Source organism: Neofelis nebulosa, chromosome 5 (assembly GCF_028018385.1).
Source record: "Neofelis nebulosa isolate mNeoNeb1 chromosome 5, mNeoNeb1.pri, whole genome shotgun sequence".
NCBI lineage: Eukaryota > Metazoa > Chordata > Mammalia > Carnivora > Felidae > Neofelis > Neofelis nebulosa.
Window position 1 is genome coordinate 91,089,226 of NC_080786.1, and position 17,579 is coordinate 91,106,804.

At 40.1% G+C, this 17,579-nt stretch overlaps 2 protein-coding genes across 5 annotated transcripts in view; one reads left to right on the plus strand and one right to left on the minus strand.

Moving 5' to 3' along the window:
- Positions 1-16,105, minus strand: part of SLC49A4 (solute carrier family 49 member 4) — an 89,845-nt gene extending 73,740 nt beyond the window's left edge. The window contains exons 1-2 of the mRNA XM_058731179.1: positions 15,488-16,105; positions 7,420-7,513 (exon numbers count right to left, since the gene is read on the minus strand). Coding sequence (XP_058587162.1) covers positions 7,420-7,513; positions 15,488-15,836 — 443 coding nt within the window. The 5' untranslated portion in view covers positions 15,837-16,105. The remainder of the gene's footprint in view (positions 1-7,419; positions 7,514-15,487) is intronic.
- Positions 16,106-17,197: 1,092 nt separating this feature from the next.
- The window catches only part of HSPBAP1 (HSPB1 associated protein 1), a 58,736-nt gene continuing 58,354 nt past the window's right edge, over positions 17,198-17,579 (plus strand). For 3 of the 4 annotated variants that reach the window (XM_058731175.1, XM_058731176.1, XM_058731178.1), the window contains exon 1: positions 17,198-17,413. In XM_058731175.1, the coding sequence (XP_058587158.1) occupies positions 17,350-17,413 (64 nt within the window). In that variant the 5' untranslated portion in view covers positions 17,198-17,349. The remainder of the gene's footprint in view (positions 17,414-17,579) is intronic. The other variant, XM_058731177.1, reaches the window with a different exon arrangement.

Here is a 17,579-nt window from a genome sequence, read left to right on the forward strand (position 1 = left end):
AACTTGACCCCTGGAGGCTTAAGAGTCAAACTGGGGCAAATAAAATTATTGAATAAAGGCTAAATCTTAATCTGCTTCAAGACATTAAATATATTATGTGATTATACTGCAGGATGGGCAAGCACAATGCAATGTGCTTAATCATTTAAAGTGAGGATGCTAGAACTTAGGGAGTAGTTCTGAAACTTAAATGAACGTAAAATTAACTAGGGGCGCCTGGGTGGCTCAGTGGGTTGAGCGGCCGACTTCAGCTCAGGTCATGATCTTGCGGTCAGTGAGTTCGAGCCCCGCGTCGGGCTCTGTGCCGACAGCTCAGAGCCTGGAGCCTGTTTCAGATTCTGTGTCTCCCTCTCTCTGACCCTCCCCCATTCATGCTCTGTCTCTCTCTGTCTCAAAAATAAATAAACGTTTAAAAAAAAAAAAATTAACTAAAGGAGCATGTTCAAACTGTTGATTCTGGAGATTCATTCCAGAGACCACATCAGTGGGACTACAGTGGGGCACAGGGATCTGCATTTTTAATAAGTAGGTAGTCTGTAAACCATACTTAAAAAAATTTTTTTTTCAACGTTTTTTATTTATTTTTGGGACAGAGAGAGACAGAGCATGAACGGGGGAGGGGCAGAGAGAGAGGGAGACACAGAATCGGAAACAGGCTCCAGGCTCTGAGCCATCAGCCCAGAGCCTGACACGGGGCTCGAACTCACGGACCGCGAGATCGTGACCTGGCTGAAGTCGGACGCTTAACCGACTGCGCCACCCAGGCGCCCCTGTAAACCATACTTTTAAAAAACACTGACCTAGGGAAATCTGAATCTTAATGTATTTTACAAAGAGTCTTAATCCTGAAATCTATCAACTGTTCATTTTTACACGGAAAGGTTTCTATTTCTATACTGGGGAAATCTGCATATAACCCTTCTTTGCCTTTCCTTCTCTTATTCTTGTTACTAAAACTCTAACATGGTCATTTTAGTTTCACTTAACTAGTGTCTTCAGTCAAAAAGGTAATATATGCACATGGTAAAAATATTTCCAAGAATAGGAAAGAGTACCAAAGGAAAAAAAAAAAAAAGTAAATCTCCCCTCAACCCCAGACTTCTAGTTCCCCAGACATCTTCCTCAGAAACAATATAATGGTTTCTTTCAAAAACAGTTCCTTGCCAAACACTGGCACATACATCCTTCCCACTTTTTTCTAAGTAGGAACATTTTAAACATAACATGTTACATAATATGTAAACTTTGCATTTAAAAAAAAACTTGACACCGTATCTTGGAAACATTTCTGTTCAGCACTTAACAGAACTTTCACTTCCTTTTCACAGCTGCATACTATTCCATCATACACTTCACCATAACCAATCCTCTTTTGAAGACACTGCCCTTCTGACCAGTCATCTACTATTACAAGCCAAGCTGCATAAATATGCTTATCCTTGCAAACTGGTAGAGCTTTATATGTGGGCTAATTTTTTAGAAGTGTAAATATTGGGTTAAAGGACATTGCATTTTGAATCTACTAAATACTGTCAAAATACCCTCCAAATAGGAATGCCCCAAACTACTCGCACATCAGTGGTGCCCGTTTTTTCCTACCCTGAGCAACATACCATGTCATCACACTTTTTCATCTTTGCCAATAAAAAGACATCTACTTGCTGTTTTAATTTTCATTTCTTTAATTATGACAGAGAGCTTAACATCTTTCCCTAAGTTTACGTCATCTGTATTTCAATATCTGTAATTGCTCACTCATACCTGTCACTCATTTTCCTAAGTTATTTTATTTGAAGGAATTCTTTTCAACTAAAATTAAACAACTTTATTGTTGCAACTATTTCCCAGTTTTTAACTTGTGACTTTGTTTTGTAGTATATTTAATCATGAAGATAATATAAATTTTTATGTGGTCAGATGCATGAAGCCTTTTTTTTTTCTCACATCGGAATCTTTTTTTAACTTGTTTTATTTTTTATTTTTTTAAATTTACATCCAAATTAGTTAGCATATAGTGAAACAATGATTTCAGGAGTAGATTCCTTAGTGCCCCTTACCCATTTAGCCCATCTCCCCTCCCACTACCCCTCCGGTAACCCTCAGTTTATTCTCCATATTTAAGAGTCTCTTATGTTCTGTCCCCCTCCCTGTTTTTATATTATTTTTGTTTCCCTTCCCTTATGTTCATCTGTTTTGTCTCTTAAAGTCCTCATATGAGTGAAGTCATATGATTTTTGTCTTTCTCTGACTAATTTCACTTAGCATAATACCCTCTGGTTCCATCCACATAGTTGCAAATGGCAAGATTTCATTCTTTTTGATTGCTGAGTAATACTCCATTGTATATATATACCACATCTTCTTTATCCATTCATCCATCGATGGACATTTGGGCTCTTTCCATACTGTGGCTATTGTTAATAGTGTTGCTGTAAACATGGGGGTGCATGTGTCCTTTCGAAACAGCACACCTGTATCCCATGGGTAGATGCCTAGTAGTGCAATTGCTGGGTTGTAGGGTAGTTCTATTTTTAGTTTTTTGAGGAACCTCCATACTGTTTTCCAGAGTGGCTGCACCAGCTTGCATTCCCACCAACAATGCAAAAGAGATCCTCTTTCTCTGCATCTGTTGTTCCCTGAGTTGTTAATGTTAGCCATTCTGACAGGTGTGAGGTAGTATCTCATTGTGGTTTTGATTTGTATTTCCCTGCTGATGAGCGATGTTGAGCATTTTTTCATGTGTCGGTTGGCGATCTGGATGTCTTCTTCGGAGAAATATCTATTCATGTCTTTTGCCCATTTCTTCACTGGATTATTTGTTTTTTGGATGTTGAGTTTGACAAGTTCTTCATAGATTTTGGATACTAATCCTTTACCTGATATGTCATTTGCAAATATCTTCTCCCATTCTGTTGGTTGCCTTTTAGTTTTGCTGATCGTTTCCTTCGCTGTGCAGAAGCTTTTTATTTTGATGAGGTCCCAGATGAAGTCTTTCTTTTATGGCTTCTGGGACTTGTGTAGGAAGGCCTTCCCCATGCAAAAAGTATTGAAAAATAGTCTCATGTTCTAACACTTTTATGGTTCATTTTTTTTTACGTTTAAATTTTTGATCCAATTTGAATTTACTTAAGTGGTAAGACAGAGATTTAAGGTTTTTCTTCATTTTTTTTGGTCCCCAGATAGCTAAGTAATTATCACAAAACCACTTAATAAACAATATTTCTGATATGGTTATTTCTTTTCTTTCTATTCTATTCTTTTTTTTTTTTAATTTTTTTTTTTTTAACGTTTATTTATTTTTGAGACAGAGAGACAGAGCATGAATGGGGGAGGGTCAGAGAGAGGGAGACACAGAATCCGAAACAGGCTCCAGGCTCTGAGCTGTGAGCACAGAGCCCGACGCGGGGCTCGAACTCACGGACCACGAGATCATGACCTGAGCCGAAGTCGTCCACTTAACCGACTGAGCCACCCAGGCGCCCCTCTATTCTATTCTTAAGTAATCTCTACACCAAATGTGGGGCTTGATCCCACAACCCTGAGGTTAAGAGTTGCATGCTCCACCAACTGAGCCAGCCATTTTGGTAATTTTAAATGTAATTTTGCCAGCCACAAGCATTTTACAATCGAATATATTTCTTTAAAAAAAATCTATGTTTACTAGAACCATACTATTTAACTTTCTAACACACATTAGTAAATGTTATCTATTATTTATATTAATGAAAACTATACTGAACTAGAAGATAATATGGCATGTGTTAGGGAATTGCTGGATAAACACATATGATTAACAGCAGATATAACTTACTTTAAGTTCACCTTCCAGAAATCTTTATTTACTGGGCATGCAATATCATATAGTGCTATAGAGCAATGCCATCTATAATTTTTTTGTATGATCTGCTTCCTAATCATAGAAGACATGCTTTATAGTTCATTATTCTAAGTTCCTTATTTATCCATGACATTAATAGAAGTGGCAAAATAATTTCCTTGAATTTTTATTGGTACTATGCATATAAAAGAAATATTGATACCATGCAGAGGTACAGCACCAATAGGAAGGTGGTAAGAAAAATCCTGATTGAGAAAAGAGCTTGTCAGAAGCTGCTATTTTCATGTCTTGAGACTTACAGAAGCTAAGATATAGGAAGCCAAGGGTGGAGGGTCACTATTCCTGAAGACTGGGTCTGAGACTCAAAAAGCTCCAAGTAAAACAGGGGCACAAAATATAGATGGCCAAATACTCTTTTCAGTGCTAGTCAAATCCATGTTAAAGGTCTTTACCCCTTCCCGCTGTGTATCAGGATGGAGACTGAAGCTTAAAAGTGGTGATCTATTGAACCTACTAGTCAAAAATACATATTCTAATTGTAGCATTTTCATTTTAACAGATGCATATGCATTGTTAATACTACTGCTTAAAAGAAATACTGTATGGACATAAAACGAAGTGTCATTTTAAGGAGATAATATTCCTACATTCTTTATAGATGAACATATAAGGACTGAAAATTCAATTTATACCCTCTTTTTATGAAAGATTCAGTCTCTCTGAACTCTTTATTTTAGCAGTTCTCTTTCAACTCTCTTTGTTTACATTTCTTTATGAGCTCTATTTCTTTTTCATATCATCTTCTTCACCAAGATGGAGAGTCAACTCTTCATTATTCCTAGAATTTTACAACTGGAAAGGATATAAAGGGAAATAAGACTACAGAGAATAATATGGATGGCCCATGACAGAAGAAAAGCTAACAAAAATATTAATGGGCTTTTTGAAAGAATGCATCATTAAAGTTAAGTTTACTGAAGTTTGTACTTAAAAACTGTGGATGCTTAAAAAAAAAACCCGTATGTTTGAAAAATTATGAACATCTCAAACATAATAATGAAACTCATCTGTTAAAACCTCACTCAAAAGGATAGGAAATGAAGACTAGCTTTCCACAGAAACCCATCATCTCTCACCTGGTTTATTGCACCAGTTCCCCAACTGGTTTTCTTATTCCTGCCCTTGACCTTCAGCTTCAGTCTATTCTCAACAGAGCAGTTTATGACCAAGGTTCTCCTCAACTCAAAACCACCAATGGTTTTCTAGCTCAGAAAAAGCTAAGGTCTTAAAGGACCCTGTCTCATGCTCCCACCACTCTATAACCAGGCTGGTCTCATCATTTCCTGTCACTCTTCCCATGAAATCTCTCATATCTCACATGGCTCCAGCCACACCAGCCTCCCTGCCAGGCAGGCACATTCTTCCCTTCCCACCCTTTACACTTGCTGTTCTTCCTGGAATGCTTGGCCCCCAGATAATGTATGGTCCATTCTTTGGGTTTTTACCCCATAAAGTTATCTTCCTAGTAAGCATTTTTTTTTGTTTTGTTTTTGGGTTTTTTTGGCCATTCTTTCTGAGATTTCACCATCCTTCCCTTGACATTTCAAATCTTTCCTTCCTACTTTAATTTTTCTCCATAACACATACTATATATTTTATTTACTTATCTAACTTACCGCCTCTTTCCCCAACCAGAATGTAAACTCTAAGAGACAAGCATTTGTCTATAGCGTTCTCTGTTGTATTCCCCATGTCCAGAAAAGAGCTTGGCACACAGTGAATTCTGTTGAGTAACTAAACTGATAAATGAATAAACAAATAAAAGAATGACTCCAATTTTGGCTCTCATGCCTTCTTTCCTGGTCTCCTACCAACTATCTCTCCCTTCTGTAATCAATCCTACATATCTCAAATCAGGAGTTTACCCAATACAGGTCAGGTCCTATTGTTGCTCTGAGCCACTTAAGAACTAAGTGGCTTCCAACTGCTCAGTGAGGAAAACACAATTCTACAGGACGGCATCTAAGATCCCTCATATTCTGGATAACCTTTTCTAAACTCATCTCTTTATATTCCATTCTTATACCTTATCCCATAGACCAGTGTTTCCCAAACTTGAGTAATCTATGAATCCTTTTTTTAAAAATTTTGTTTAATTTGTATTTATTTTTGAGAAAGAGAAAAAGACAGAGGGTGAACTGGGGAGGGGCAGAGAGAGAGGGAGACACAGAATCTGAAGCAGCTCCAGGCTCTGAGCGATCAGCACAGAGCCTGATGCAGGGCCTGAACCCACAAACCATGAGCTCATGACCTGAGCCGAAGTCAAATGTTTAATGGGTTGAGCCACCCAGATGACCCTATGGGTCCTCTTTAAAGGGGAAAAATTTCTCAATGAGTTTCAAGATCACATCCTATGGCCCCAGTTTAAGAAACACTAATTTAAGAAATTGATGTTCTGATCAGTAAAAATGTCTTTTAGTTACAGATTATTACTGGTAAAATAATTTTTAATATTCTAACCAACAGGAAAATAAAGCTTTAAAATTTTCTTGTACCTTGTGCCCTCTGAGAATACATCCAGAGACCCCAGTTGCAGAAATGATGCTGTACACAAACGAAGCTACCTATCCATCCCAGAAGAGGCCTATGCTTACCTACCTCTATGCCTTCATTCCTGCTGTTCTTCTACTCTGTAATATTCTTTCCCCAAACTACAGTTATCAAATTCTACTCACCCTCCAATGCCTTGTTTAATTATCACCCCCTTCATGAACTTTTTTTTTTATTGTTTATTCATTTATTTTGAAAGAGAGAGAGAAAAAACACCAGTTGGGGAGGGGCAGTGAAGGGAGAGAGAATCCCAAGCAGGCTCCATGCTTAGTGCAGAGCCCAATGTGGGGTTCAATCTCATGACTGTTGAGATCAGGACCTGAGCCAAAATCAAAAGTCAGCCACTTGGGCACCTGAGTGGCTCAATCAGTTAAGCATCTGACTTTGGCTCAGGTCACGATCTCACAGTTCACAAATTTAAGCCCCACGTTGGGCTCTGTGCTGACAGCTCAGAGCCTCGAGCCTGCTTCAGATTCTGTGTCCCCCTCTCTCTCTTGAGCTCTGTCTGTCTCTCTCTCTCAAAATAAATACACATTGAAAAAAAATTTTTTTAAAAAGAGATGCTTAACAGACTGAACCACCCAGGTGCCGCTTGAACTCTTTTTGACACCCTCAGCCAAAACTTCTCTCAGTCTCTCAGGACAGTTTTATACTTCTTCTACTGCATTAACTACTTTATTCCTTACATTATACTATTATTTTCCTGTGGTCACTATAGCTCCTAGATAGCATGAAGATTAATTGTTCTTTTTATTTACAGAAAAACTAGTAGAGTCCTCTTCCATATGACAACTAATAAATGTTTATTGAATTAATCATCATGTAGGGGGAAAAATAAATGCTAATATATGACCTTCTACTGAGACTCTTAAAACTGGAACTATTTACTAAAAGCTTATAACCAAACATATATAATATACTCATAAAAAAGAGAAAAATGTGGGATAAATTTTAAGTTATTTATGATTTACCTTCTTTTAAGCATTAAGTCTGATACAGGTATGCATCTTAGACCAGTTCCCAAAACCATAAGGAAGGATGTCAGAAGCACAGTTACCCGAAGACCTAAGAGGAAACAAAAACATCTGGGTTATTTTTTAAATCCTTTTCACATATGTCCGATGTCAAAAGCAAAGATTTTTTTACTCAATCATAATGATGTTATATTCTAATATTATAGCTTTTTGCTAAAACTACAAATGGGGGAAAAATTCTACATGCTGAAAATGAAAGGATTCTAACTTTAATAGAAAACTTGAATGATCACACCAAGGAAGAAGTTCCAATAGCTCTAGTTTTTCAAAATGAATGGCTACAATGTTTTGTTCACATAGAACACTAAAAATATAGAACATAATTTTAAAGGAGTAGGTATTTTAGCTTTATACGTCCAATATGAAATTTCCAATTTTCAAATGCAAGTTGCAAAAATTCTAACCTGCTCCTATAAAGATTTTTAAGGTGATAGACCACTGCTTTAAATTTTCTTGAAAAATGACAACTAGCTAATTATGTATTTGATCTTATAATCAGGACAAGCTAATGCTTGTTATATGAGGTGGTCCTTTTAGAACACTTTGATAATACAATAATGGTCTTTTTATTTTTCTTGACTTATCAGATGGCTTTCGATTCATAGAATGATACAGTTTAAAAAAAGGTTTAGAACTTTATAATATTGATCAGATAGCTTTTCCCTTTCTATTTCAAATAAAATAAATTATTTTTAAAATGTGTGCCAATGGTCAGTCACATGGATAACAAGGTAAAAGAGAATATAAAAACATTAAAATAAGATAACCAAAAACACACACAATATTCTAGCTATGGCAGAATAATATAATGGGACTATAAATTCCTACTGTTCAAATGCTGCATTTTTTTTTTTTTTAACATTTATTCATTTTTCGAGAGACAGAGAGAGAGCACAAACAGGGGAGGGGCAGACACAGAATACGAAGCAGGCTCCAGGCTCTGAGCTGTCAGCACAGAGCCCGATGCGGGGCTTGAACTAATGAAATGTGAGATCATGACCTGAGCTGAAGTCGGACGCTTAGCAGACTGAGCCACCCAAGGGGCCCCCTGAATGCTGTATTTCTGTTACAACTAAACTAATACCACCTTGCTGTTTGCGGCAACCACATCACACAGGGGGCCCTTACCAAGCATGTGGAAAAAGGGACGACATTGCTTCCAATTTCTCCTAAACTCAACACTTCCTTGAAGCCATTTCATAGTGAATAGACTTAATGCAAATTTTTTAGTGCAAATGTTTCTTTTTTCCAGATCTTTTTTTTTTGAAAGATGGGAGATGGTTAAGTATTTTGGTTTTCAAAGGGCTTTTCTGCTTTAAGGTGTTAAAAACAAGACAACAGGCCAAAAAAAGAGTTGTTCATGCAAAGCCTCATGTCACCAAACTAAATGGACTTCATTATTTTTGGTTCTCCCAGAAATGGATCCCTAATCTAGTCAACCAGTGCTAGTGAGTTAACCTGCCTGACAGAGAGACCCCTTCTGTCCCCTTAAGGAAGATGACCTTGCCACAACCAATCCAACTTCCTTTGCTCCATTCTGTGTATAAAAGTCTTTCATTTTGTACAGCTCCTTGGAACTCCTTTCTATATGAGCATATATGCTCATATGCTATATGAGATCCTGTCTGATTCATGAATCATTGAATAAAGCCAATAAGTATCTTTAAATTTACTCAGTTGAATTTTGTTTCTTAACCAAGGAAATTGAAAGTCAACAAAACTATAATTATGCAGATTAAACATAGCAAGGAAAATAAACGAGATATGCATCAGGCACACACATGCCACATTGAGGATAATGTGTGATATGAACTGAGTTAGTTTTATGATATTCTTATATGATTTGAATATGATTAATACAACTTGGCAGAAGGAATACCATAGAAAATTGTGTTTCTCAGTAAGAAGTAATATATACATACTGTTCATTTACTGTTTCTATTAAGAGAATGCAGATTTTAAACACACATTATAGCCACAGGAAATAGAGTGTAATTAATAATAAGTACATTCATGGTCATAAACATGCTAAACTTGCAAAATGTTGCTCTTATAAGGTTATATGGGGTGTCCTATGAGATACTGAAGAAAATTTTATAGATTTGGGACTAGAAGGCTTACCTGCTAAATGATTTTTTTTTTTCTAAGTATTTGGTTTGTAATTAAGGTAAGCAGCCACCAAGTAAGCAGTGAGGCATTGTTTATGGCCATATAGTCCAAATAACCAGGCTTCCTATTATTACTGCTGAAGGTCAGCACACTTTTCTACTCAATTATAGTTTTTTATCAAATAAATGACAATATAACAGTTAAATATATACATTTTAGAACAAACAAGTTGTGAAAAGCTGATTATTAAAGCAATCTCACAGGTACCACTTGTGGCTTTCTTGCTGACCTTTTTTTAAATTAATTTTTGTTTTAGTGTTTATTTATTTTTGAGAGAGAGAGAGACAGAGACAGAGAGAGAGGAATGCAACTGGAGAGGGGCAGAAAGAGAGGGAGACAGAGAGTCCAAAGCAGGCTCCAGGCTCTGAGCTGTCAGCACAGAGTCCGACGCGGGGCTCAAACTCACAAACTGAGAGATCATGACCTGAGCCAATGATGGACGCTTAACTGACTGAGCCACCCAGGGTACCCCTTTTCTTGCTTATTTTTAATTGTTGCCAAGTATTACTTAATCCACCCCAGATGATGCTCAATTCCGAACAGGATGCTTTCTTTATCGCATTCGAATCTTGACAAGGCAGAACTCTATAATTTCATGTAATCAAAAAAGACATCAACTGATTTTAGGAAGGAGAGGTATGAGGACCCTAGGAAAATAGCTTATGAGACATCTAGTAGTTTTACATAAATAAGTAGATACCAAGTGATTATAGTATTGGGATATGAATGCCAAAAACCATCTGATGAAAGGTTTTAGAACAATTTCAAAAAACCAAACATGATTGAAAAAAACAAATTCTATCCAAATATGGCACACAGACACTGCAGGAAGCCTCCTTCCCATAGATGAAATAACTCCTTTCACTGGGATCATATTTGGTATAGGAATGGCATCTCTACAAGTGCCTAAAAAATCAGGATGCAAAGTTGATTGGAAAACAGACACAAACACATATCCATGGTGGATGCATGGGAAATTAATTATAGGCATAAAGTTCGTCTGGCAAGCCTGTTCTTCCCAGGCTCCACACTTTCAACAGCTGGAGTGAAGACCAGCTCTACTTGTTCTTGGTAAGACCCCCCCAGGTTCCCTATCCCCAACAACCACAGCCTTGCCACCCCAATCTGCTTTAGAGACCATCAGGAATAATCACACTGTGCCTGTTATTTTCTGCTTACATCAGTCATGAGAAATCTAAGATTCACAGGTCATTGCTATACAAATATGGCTTCATATATCCCCTAATCTGGCCTCATCTCTGTAGTGTCCCCAACTCCTGAAACCTTTCCACTGTGCCTTCCGGAGCACTCTGAATCCATGAATCAGTGGAATCCCTACATTCTCAAGCCCTTCTCCAAATGTTCTCTTCACCTTCTTACTCCCACCAAAACCCCTCTCCTGATGACACTGCTTCTCTAGCACTTCCAGATCACTATTACTCTCTCCTCCCTAAAGCTCTGCAGTCTCTTTCCTTGATGTTTTTTAAGATTTTCTCTGGTTTTAAGCAACATGATTGTGATGTGCCTCAGTGTAGTTTTCTTCATGTTTCTTCTGCTAGGATTCTTGTATTTCTTAGAGCTGTGGGTTTATAGACAGGGAATTTTTCTGCCATTATTTCCTCAATTATTTTGGCCCTCCCTCATCTCACTCTATGCCCTCTCCCCTTACTCTTCTCCTTCTGGAACCCTAATTACACACATATTAGGTCACTTAAAACTGTTTTACAGCTTACTGATGCTGGTGGGGTTCTTGTTCATTTCTTTTTAGTCTTTTTTTGCCCCCCACTTTTCCATTTTGGATAGTATCTATTGCTGTCAAGTTCACTAATCTTTTCTTTTGCAACGTCTAATCTGTTATTCAATCTTATCCAGTACATCTTTTTTTTTTTTCTTGTCTCAGACACAGATTGCATTTTCACCATAGAAATTTAATGTTGGTCTTTTTGTTTCCTGTGTCTCTCCTTAACATGTTCATGCTTTCTTCTGTCTTCTTGGACATATGTAGATTATTTAAAGTAGCTGATTTGATGTTCCTGTCTACCAGTTCTGTCATCTGCACCATTTTGGGATCTGTTTCTATTCATTGTTTTTTCTCCTCTTTATGGGTGATATTTTCCTGCTTCTTTGCATGCTTGGTAAATTTTTATTTTGATGTCAGGAATTCTAAATTTTACCTTGTTGGATGACGGGTTTTCTTTTGCACTCCTTTAAATATTTGTGAACAATGGTGAGATATAGCCAAGTTACTTTTGACCTTTCCAAGGAATACTTTTTTTGGTAAAGTTTATTTATTTTGAGAGAGACAGAGTACGAGCCGGGGAGGGGCAAAGAGAGGGAAAGAGAGAGAATTCCAAGCAGGCTCTTTGCTGCCAGCTGTGGAGCCCGATGAGGGTCTCAAACTCACTAACTAGGAGATCATGACATGAACCGAAACCAAGAGTCAGTCGTTTAACCAACTGAGCTACCCAGGTGCCCCTCCAAGACATACTTTCAAGCTTTATTAGGTGAAACAAAAGCATTCTTTACCTTAGAGTTCTTTTGTCTTTACTACTGAAACAATGCCCCTCTGAGTATTCAACCCAACCTCCTATGTATTTTGAGGTTTTTACTTTCTGGCTGTTGGGAATGTGAGCTATTCCCAGCCTTCGAGGAATTGTTCTGCCTGTTCTTTTTCCTAGTCCTTTTTCCAGTGTTTGGTAGTTTCCTCACATTTATCTGCAGATCAGTTATCAGCTGCAGACTCAAGAGGAACTCCTTGTAGATCTAGAACTTTCCATTAAGCTTTTTCCTTTCTGGTACTCTCACCCTAAAATTTCTAGCTAAGTTGGCCTCTTGCAATTCTAAATGGTCTCAACTTAGAAAAACGGCAGGAATGTCTGGACTCCCCATCTCTGCACTGCTACCTGGAAATGCTCTCCAGGCAATAAGCTGAAGCATTCATGGCGATCGCTGTCCTGCCCTGCCTTTTGTCCAATGTCTGAGAACTCTGTTTCATATACATTTTTTGTTTTTAGTTGTTTAAAATAGAAGGATAAGTCCCATTCCTATTACTCTATCATGGCCAGAATAGTCTTTGCTTTAATAATATTTTTTTATTAACTTAAAAATTTTTTTAAATATTTACTTATTTTTGAGAGAGCGAGCAAGCGAGGGACAGACAGACAGGGAGACAGAGGATCTGAAGCAGGCTCTGCACTGTGAACACAGAGCCCGATGTGGGGCTTGAACTCACAAACTGCAAGATCATGACCTGAGTTGAAGTAGGATGCTTAACTGACTGAGCCACCCAGGAGCCCCTGCTCTAATTACATTTTATTCTAATACTCAAAACTCCTTGCTGCAGTCCTCTATAGACCACCACACACCTCCAAGGCATTCACCCTCACCATTTACAAATGTCTCGGCTCAGTCTTATTCCTTGTGACACTACTTTTTCATAAATCTGGTGATTTTGATATCCACTAGATGATCATTTCAATATGCTGGCCTCTCAGTCCCCTGACTTCATATTCCATGATGGTGTCTTCTACCCTACACCTCAGCAGTCTGTTTTCTTGCTTATACTCTGACCTTTACTATGATTGCATCCATGACATCATCTCAATTTCAAGCATTCCATTCTTCAACCATGACCTCCTCTCTTTCTCTTTTGCCCTGCTTTATTTTTCTCCATGGCAATTATCTGGATAGCAATGCCATCTGGCATACTAAATATTTAATTTTATTGTTTGTTTGTTACATAGACCTCCTCATTAGAATGTAGGCTCTGGGAAGGCTGTCTCCCAACACACATTTGGGTACTATCTCATTCTTAAAATTTTCTTCACTTGGCTTCTAGGGCACACTTGCTCTTGGCTCTCCTATTATCTTACTAGCTGTCCTTTTTTGTCTCTTCTCTGAATGATGAAAAGTGGTGAGAGGGTATAAAACCCATCTTAGGAAGATAACCAGTCTTCTCTACTAAGCTGACTGGGACCCACAGTAGCAGGAAGGCCAGACAACTATCTACCCTCTATGGAGCAACGTATTTTAGTACCCAAGGACGGCAGGAACTTACTTTCTATGTACGTAGATAGGACATCTGCGGCAGGACAGCCAACATATGAAAGTATAGCAGCTTACTCTTACTGAAAAGGAAAACCACTTCCTAAAAGAGAATTTTTAAATTTATGTTTTATAGCTTCAAGCAACGGCAAATACACATCTGAATTCCCCATGTGGTTACAGGAACTACTGAAAGAAATCCTAAAGTAACTTATTTTATAAGGTGAACAGGTAGTCCCTAATTTATCCAGCCACAGCTAGTTCATAAAATTATAATAAAAAAGTAAAAATTAACATTCTTCTACCATAAAAACAAAGTTGGTTTAATTTAGAATATTGGAAAATGCTCCCAATATAAAGATAAATAAAAAGAAACAACAAAACAACATTTCCCCCTAAATTTAGCCAACCTAGTAAGGAATGACAGAGGAATTGTCACAGATTGGAGGAGATCAGTGAGAAATCATAACTAAATGTAATTTGGAACACTAGATTGAATCCTGGAACAGGAAGAAAAAAAAGACATTGATGGAAAAAGTGGTGAAATCCAAATACAATCAGTTTAAAAGCAAACAAATAAATCCAAACAAAACCTCCATTCATTACAAGAAACCTTTCCTGGACATCTAGCACACTCATCCTCTGCAAAAGTACCTAATCTGGAAGTTTTAGGCCAGTCAAGAAACACCTTCCAGGGCTGGACACCTTTTGTTCTTAGAAGGTTCTTCCTTTATTGCTTTGAGTTACATCCTTTTGTAACTTCACTCGGTTTCATTATTCCTTCTAGAACTACACAAAGTCTAATTCCTCTTTCAATTGATCTTCACGTATTTTATATTCTGCCTCAAGTTTCTTTCTGAAACATGACACACCCAGTTCCCTCAATCTTACACAGTATGATATTTACATCCTTTATTATTCTTGTCATGCAACTTTTAAAGTGCCCCAGTTTGTCGATGGTCTTCTTAAAATTAATGCTCAAACTAAACACAGAGCGTACATACCAAGCTATTTCTCTTGCTTTGGCAACTATACTTATATGCCTAAAACTGTCCTCCTTTTCCATCAGTTACATCACATTGATCAAGAATCATTTACCCACACCTGTGTAGTATATAATTCAGTCCTATGACCTCTTTTTTCTCCTCACAGAATCACATGGCAAGTGGTAAAGTGAGATGTCTGTTCGGAGTATTCCTCAGAGAGTCTTCCTTCACCTGCCACGCTTTATCTGAGAGTCACAAATCTCAACTGAAACAACAACCTAGTCACAAACACACACTTTATAACTGCCTTTCACCATTTTAGAGAAATCAAAGCATCGGACAGGAGTTTTCCAACAGCCTTGGGCAGGAGTCATTTAGTATGCAAAGCCAACTCAATACTTCCTTATATCTGGGCATCGTCGGTCTATTTTCTGACCTATCACCCACAACACCTCCCAATCCCTTTGAAGTCAAAGCATCAGTCATTTTTGTTAGGTGTAAAAAACATACATAGCACGTGCACGAGGATGCTCTGACGTCCACACTGTGCAAAAGCCTGAACATTTAGAGATCTCTTAGTCTCTGCTGTTGCATAATGGGCCTTCATGTAAACATAAATACAGAAGGCAAAGGAGCCTTGCCACATTTGTCGCTTTGGGGACGGAGGGTTCCTAGACGGGAATGGGATACCAGCAACACTCAGTCACCTCACATAACCCCTAAGACGAAGCCGAGGGCGGCGGCTGGCGGGCTCCGGCTCCCCCAGAAGCGACAACACCGGTCTGACGCAGCCCGGACCCCCTCACCTCTCTTGTCCAGGAGCCACATGAACGCGAAGCAGGGCAGGAAGCCGATGGGCCCCCACAGCACGAGCAGCGCGATGTCCCAGCTGGAGAAGCCGTAGGCCTGGCGCGCCGAGTTCTGGATGGGGCCCCAGGTGTTCCAGACCAGGCCCTGCGCGAACCCCAGCAGCGAGAAGAGCAGCAGCACCAGCCAGCGGCGCCCGTAGACCCGTCCGGGACCCGGGACCGCCGCGGGTACCCCGGACGCCGCCGCCGCCGCCTCCCGGCTTCTCCAGACAGTCCCCGGCGCAGGCCCGAGTCCGGGCCCTAGCAGTGGCTGCCGCTCCTCTTCGGTGCTCCAGCCCGCGCCCATGACAACGCGCGGCCCGCGGAGCCCCTGCCCAGCGCGGCCCCGGTGGCTGCCGATTAGCCCGGCGCGGATGCGGCAGGAGGAGGTGGAGGCCGAAGCTGCTGTGGTAGCCCTCGGCCTCCGATCCACGCCTGGTGCGCCTGCGCCGCGCCAGCCGGCCTGGGGCTGGAAGGCGGGGCAGGTGCGGCGGGCTAAGAGGAGGCTGGGGTCCCGGACTGGGGCAGCCCCCCGCCCCCACCGGGTGCTGGAGAGGCGGGAGAGAGAGTGGAGACTGCTTCCCCGGGGGAGGACAAGCAGAACTGAAAAGGCGGGAGGGGCGTGGCTGAGCCCGGGAAAGGGGAAACTCCCGGAGAAGCTTAAGAGGACGTTGGGCAAGGAACCTGGGATTGCTGGAGGAAGTGCCGAAGTTTACATCACGTGCTCAATAAACAACTCTGAGACTTCTGATCACTTACGCTAATGCTTGCTTCTATATTGGGTTTATTGTTATTTTTGTTGGATTTCTAACTTCAGAAATGAAAGGGGATATAGGATAAGATTTAACGCATGAACCTAACTTTTCGCTTATTTTTTTACATAAAGTACTGCCTAGTTTTATCAGCTTTTTGTTTTACTCACTGAGATTATAAATTAGGGAGTTCCATTCATATGTATAAAAAAAGACACATATCGTTCAACCCTCTGTTTGTCAATAACAGGCTAGCAATAAAGATAGGTTGATTAAGACTAGGTTTCTGCTCCTAATCACTTAGATCCATCTCCAGTTATTACAATTTTGACCAGTGGAAAAGTGAGAAGGGTGGGGATTGTTGATGTCTTGATCAAGCAACAGATTGTTTATTTATTTCATTATACAAATCCAGAAGCCTGACAGCTGTCGGTTAGTAGCCTTGAAACCCTAGGTCAAGCGATTTGTCTTGTGTGGGTCGGGAATGAGTCACGGAGAACACAATTAAAGGATATTTGCCTGAGGTTCGTATTCCCCAGCAGCCACAAAAACCAGATGGAGTCAAGTTACTGCCACAAGGGCAAGAGAGGTGGAAGAGAAGCGTGACCTCTCCTGGTGCCCAGAGCTAGTGAGCGCGGCTACAGAGTATGCGGAGGCAGAGCCACATTCCACCGCCCGGAGCCCCACAAAACTGCAAACCATCCCCTAAAACTCCAATACTTTGGGTGGAGGAAAGCGCCAAGGCAGATAGGAAGGACCAGACTAAAAACAGAGGAGCAGAAACTAAGCCAAAAAAGACTACAATGAAAGAAGGCTAAGATCTGGGGAAGGTAAAAAGCGCTACAGACAGACCACGTGCTGACATTTCAACAACAAGGGAATCAAAACAAACCTGCGTGGCCACGCCCAGCGCACGTCACGTGACTGCTGCGTGAGGGGTGCTTCCGGGAAGAGTCCTGCGGCTGCTACGGCGACTCCTTCCCGTCGTGCGACCCCAGAACCTGGGTCTTGGCCCTCCTTAGAACCCACTCCACTCCGCTCCGGTTTGGGGTTGGGGCGAAGCTAGCCATGGCAGCAGGCCCGCGGGCGACCGCTGACACGGCCCCTGCAGCTGGAGCTGGAGAGTTGGAAGGTAGGCGCCACGCTGAAGTCAGACCAAGAGTACAACCCCGTGCCAACTGACTCTTGCTGCCTCTCATGTGGCCGTTTGATTTAGCTCTTATTTCAGGTCTCTCTGGCCCTGCATTAAACTGTGAGGAAAATTATTATCTTTAGTGAACGTGGCTTTTCTCAAGTTG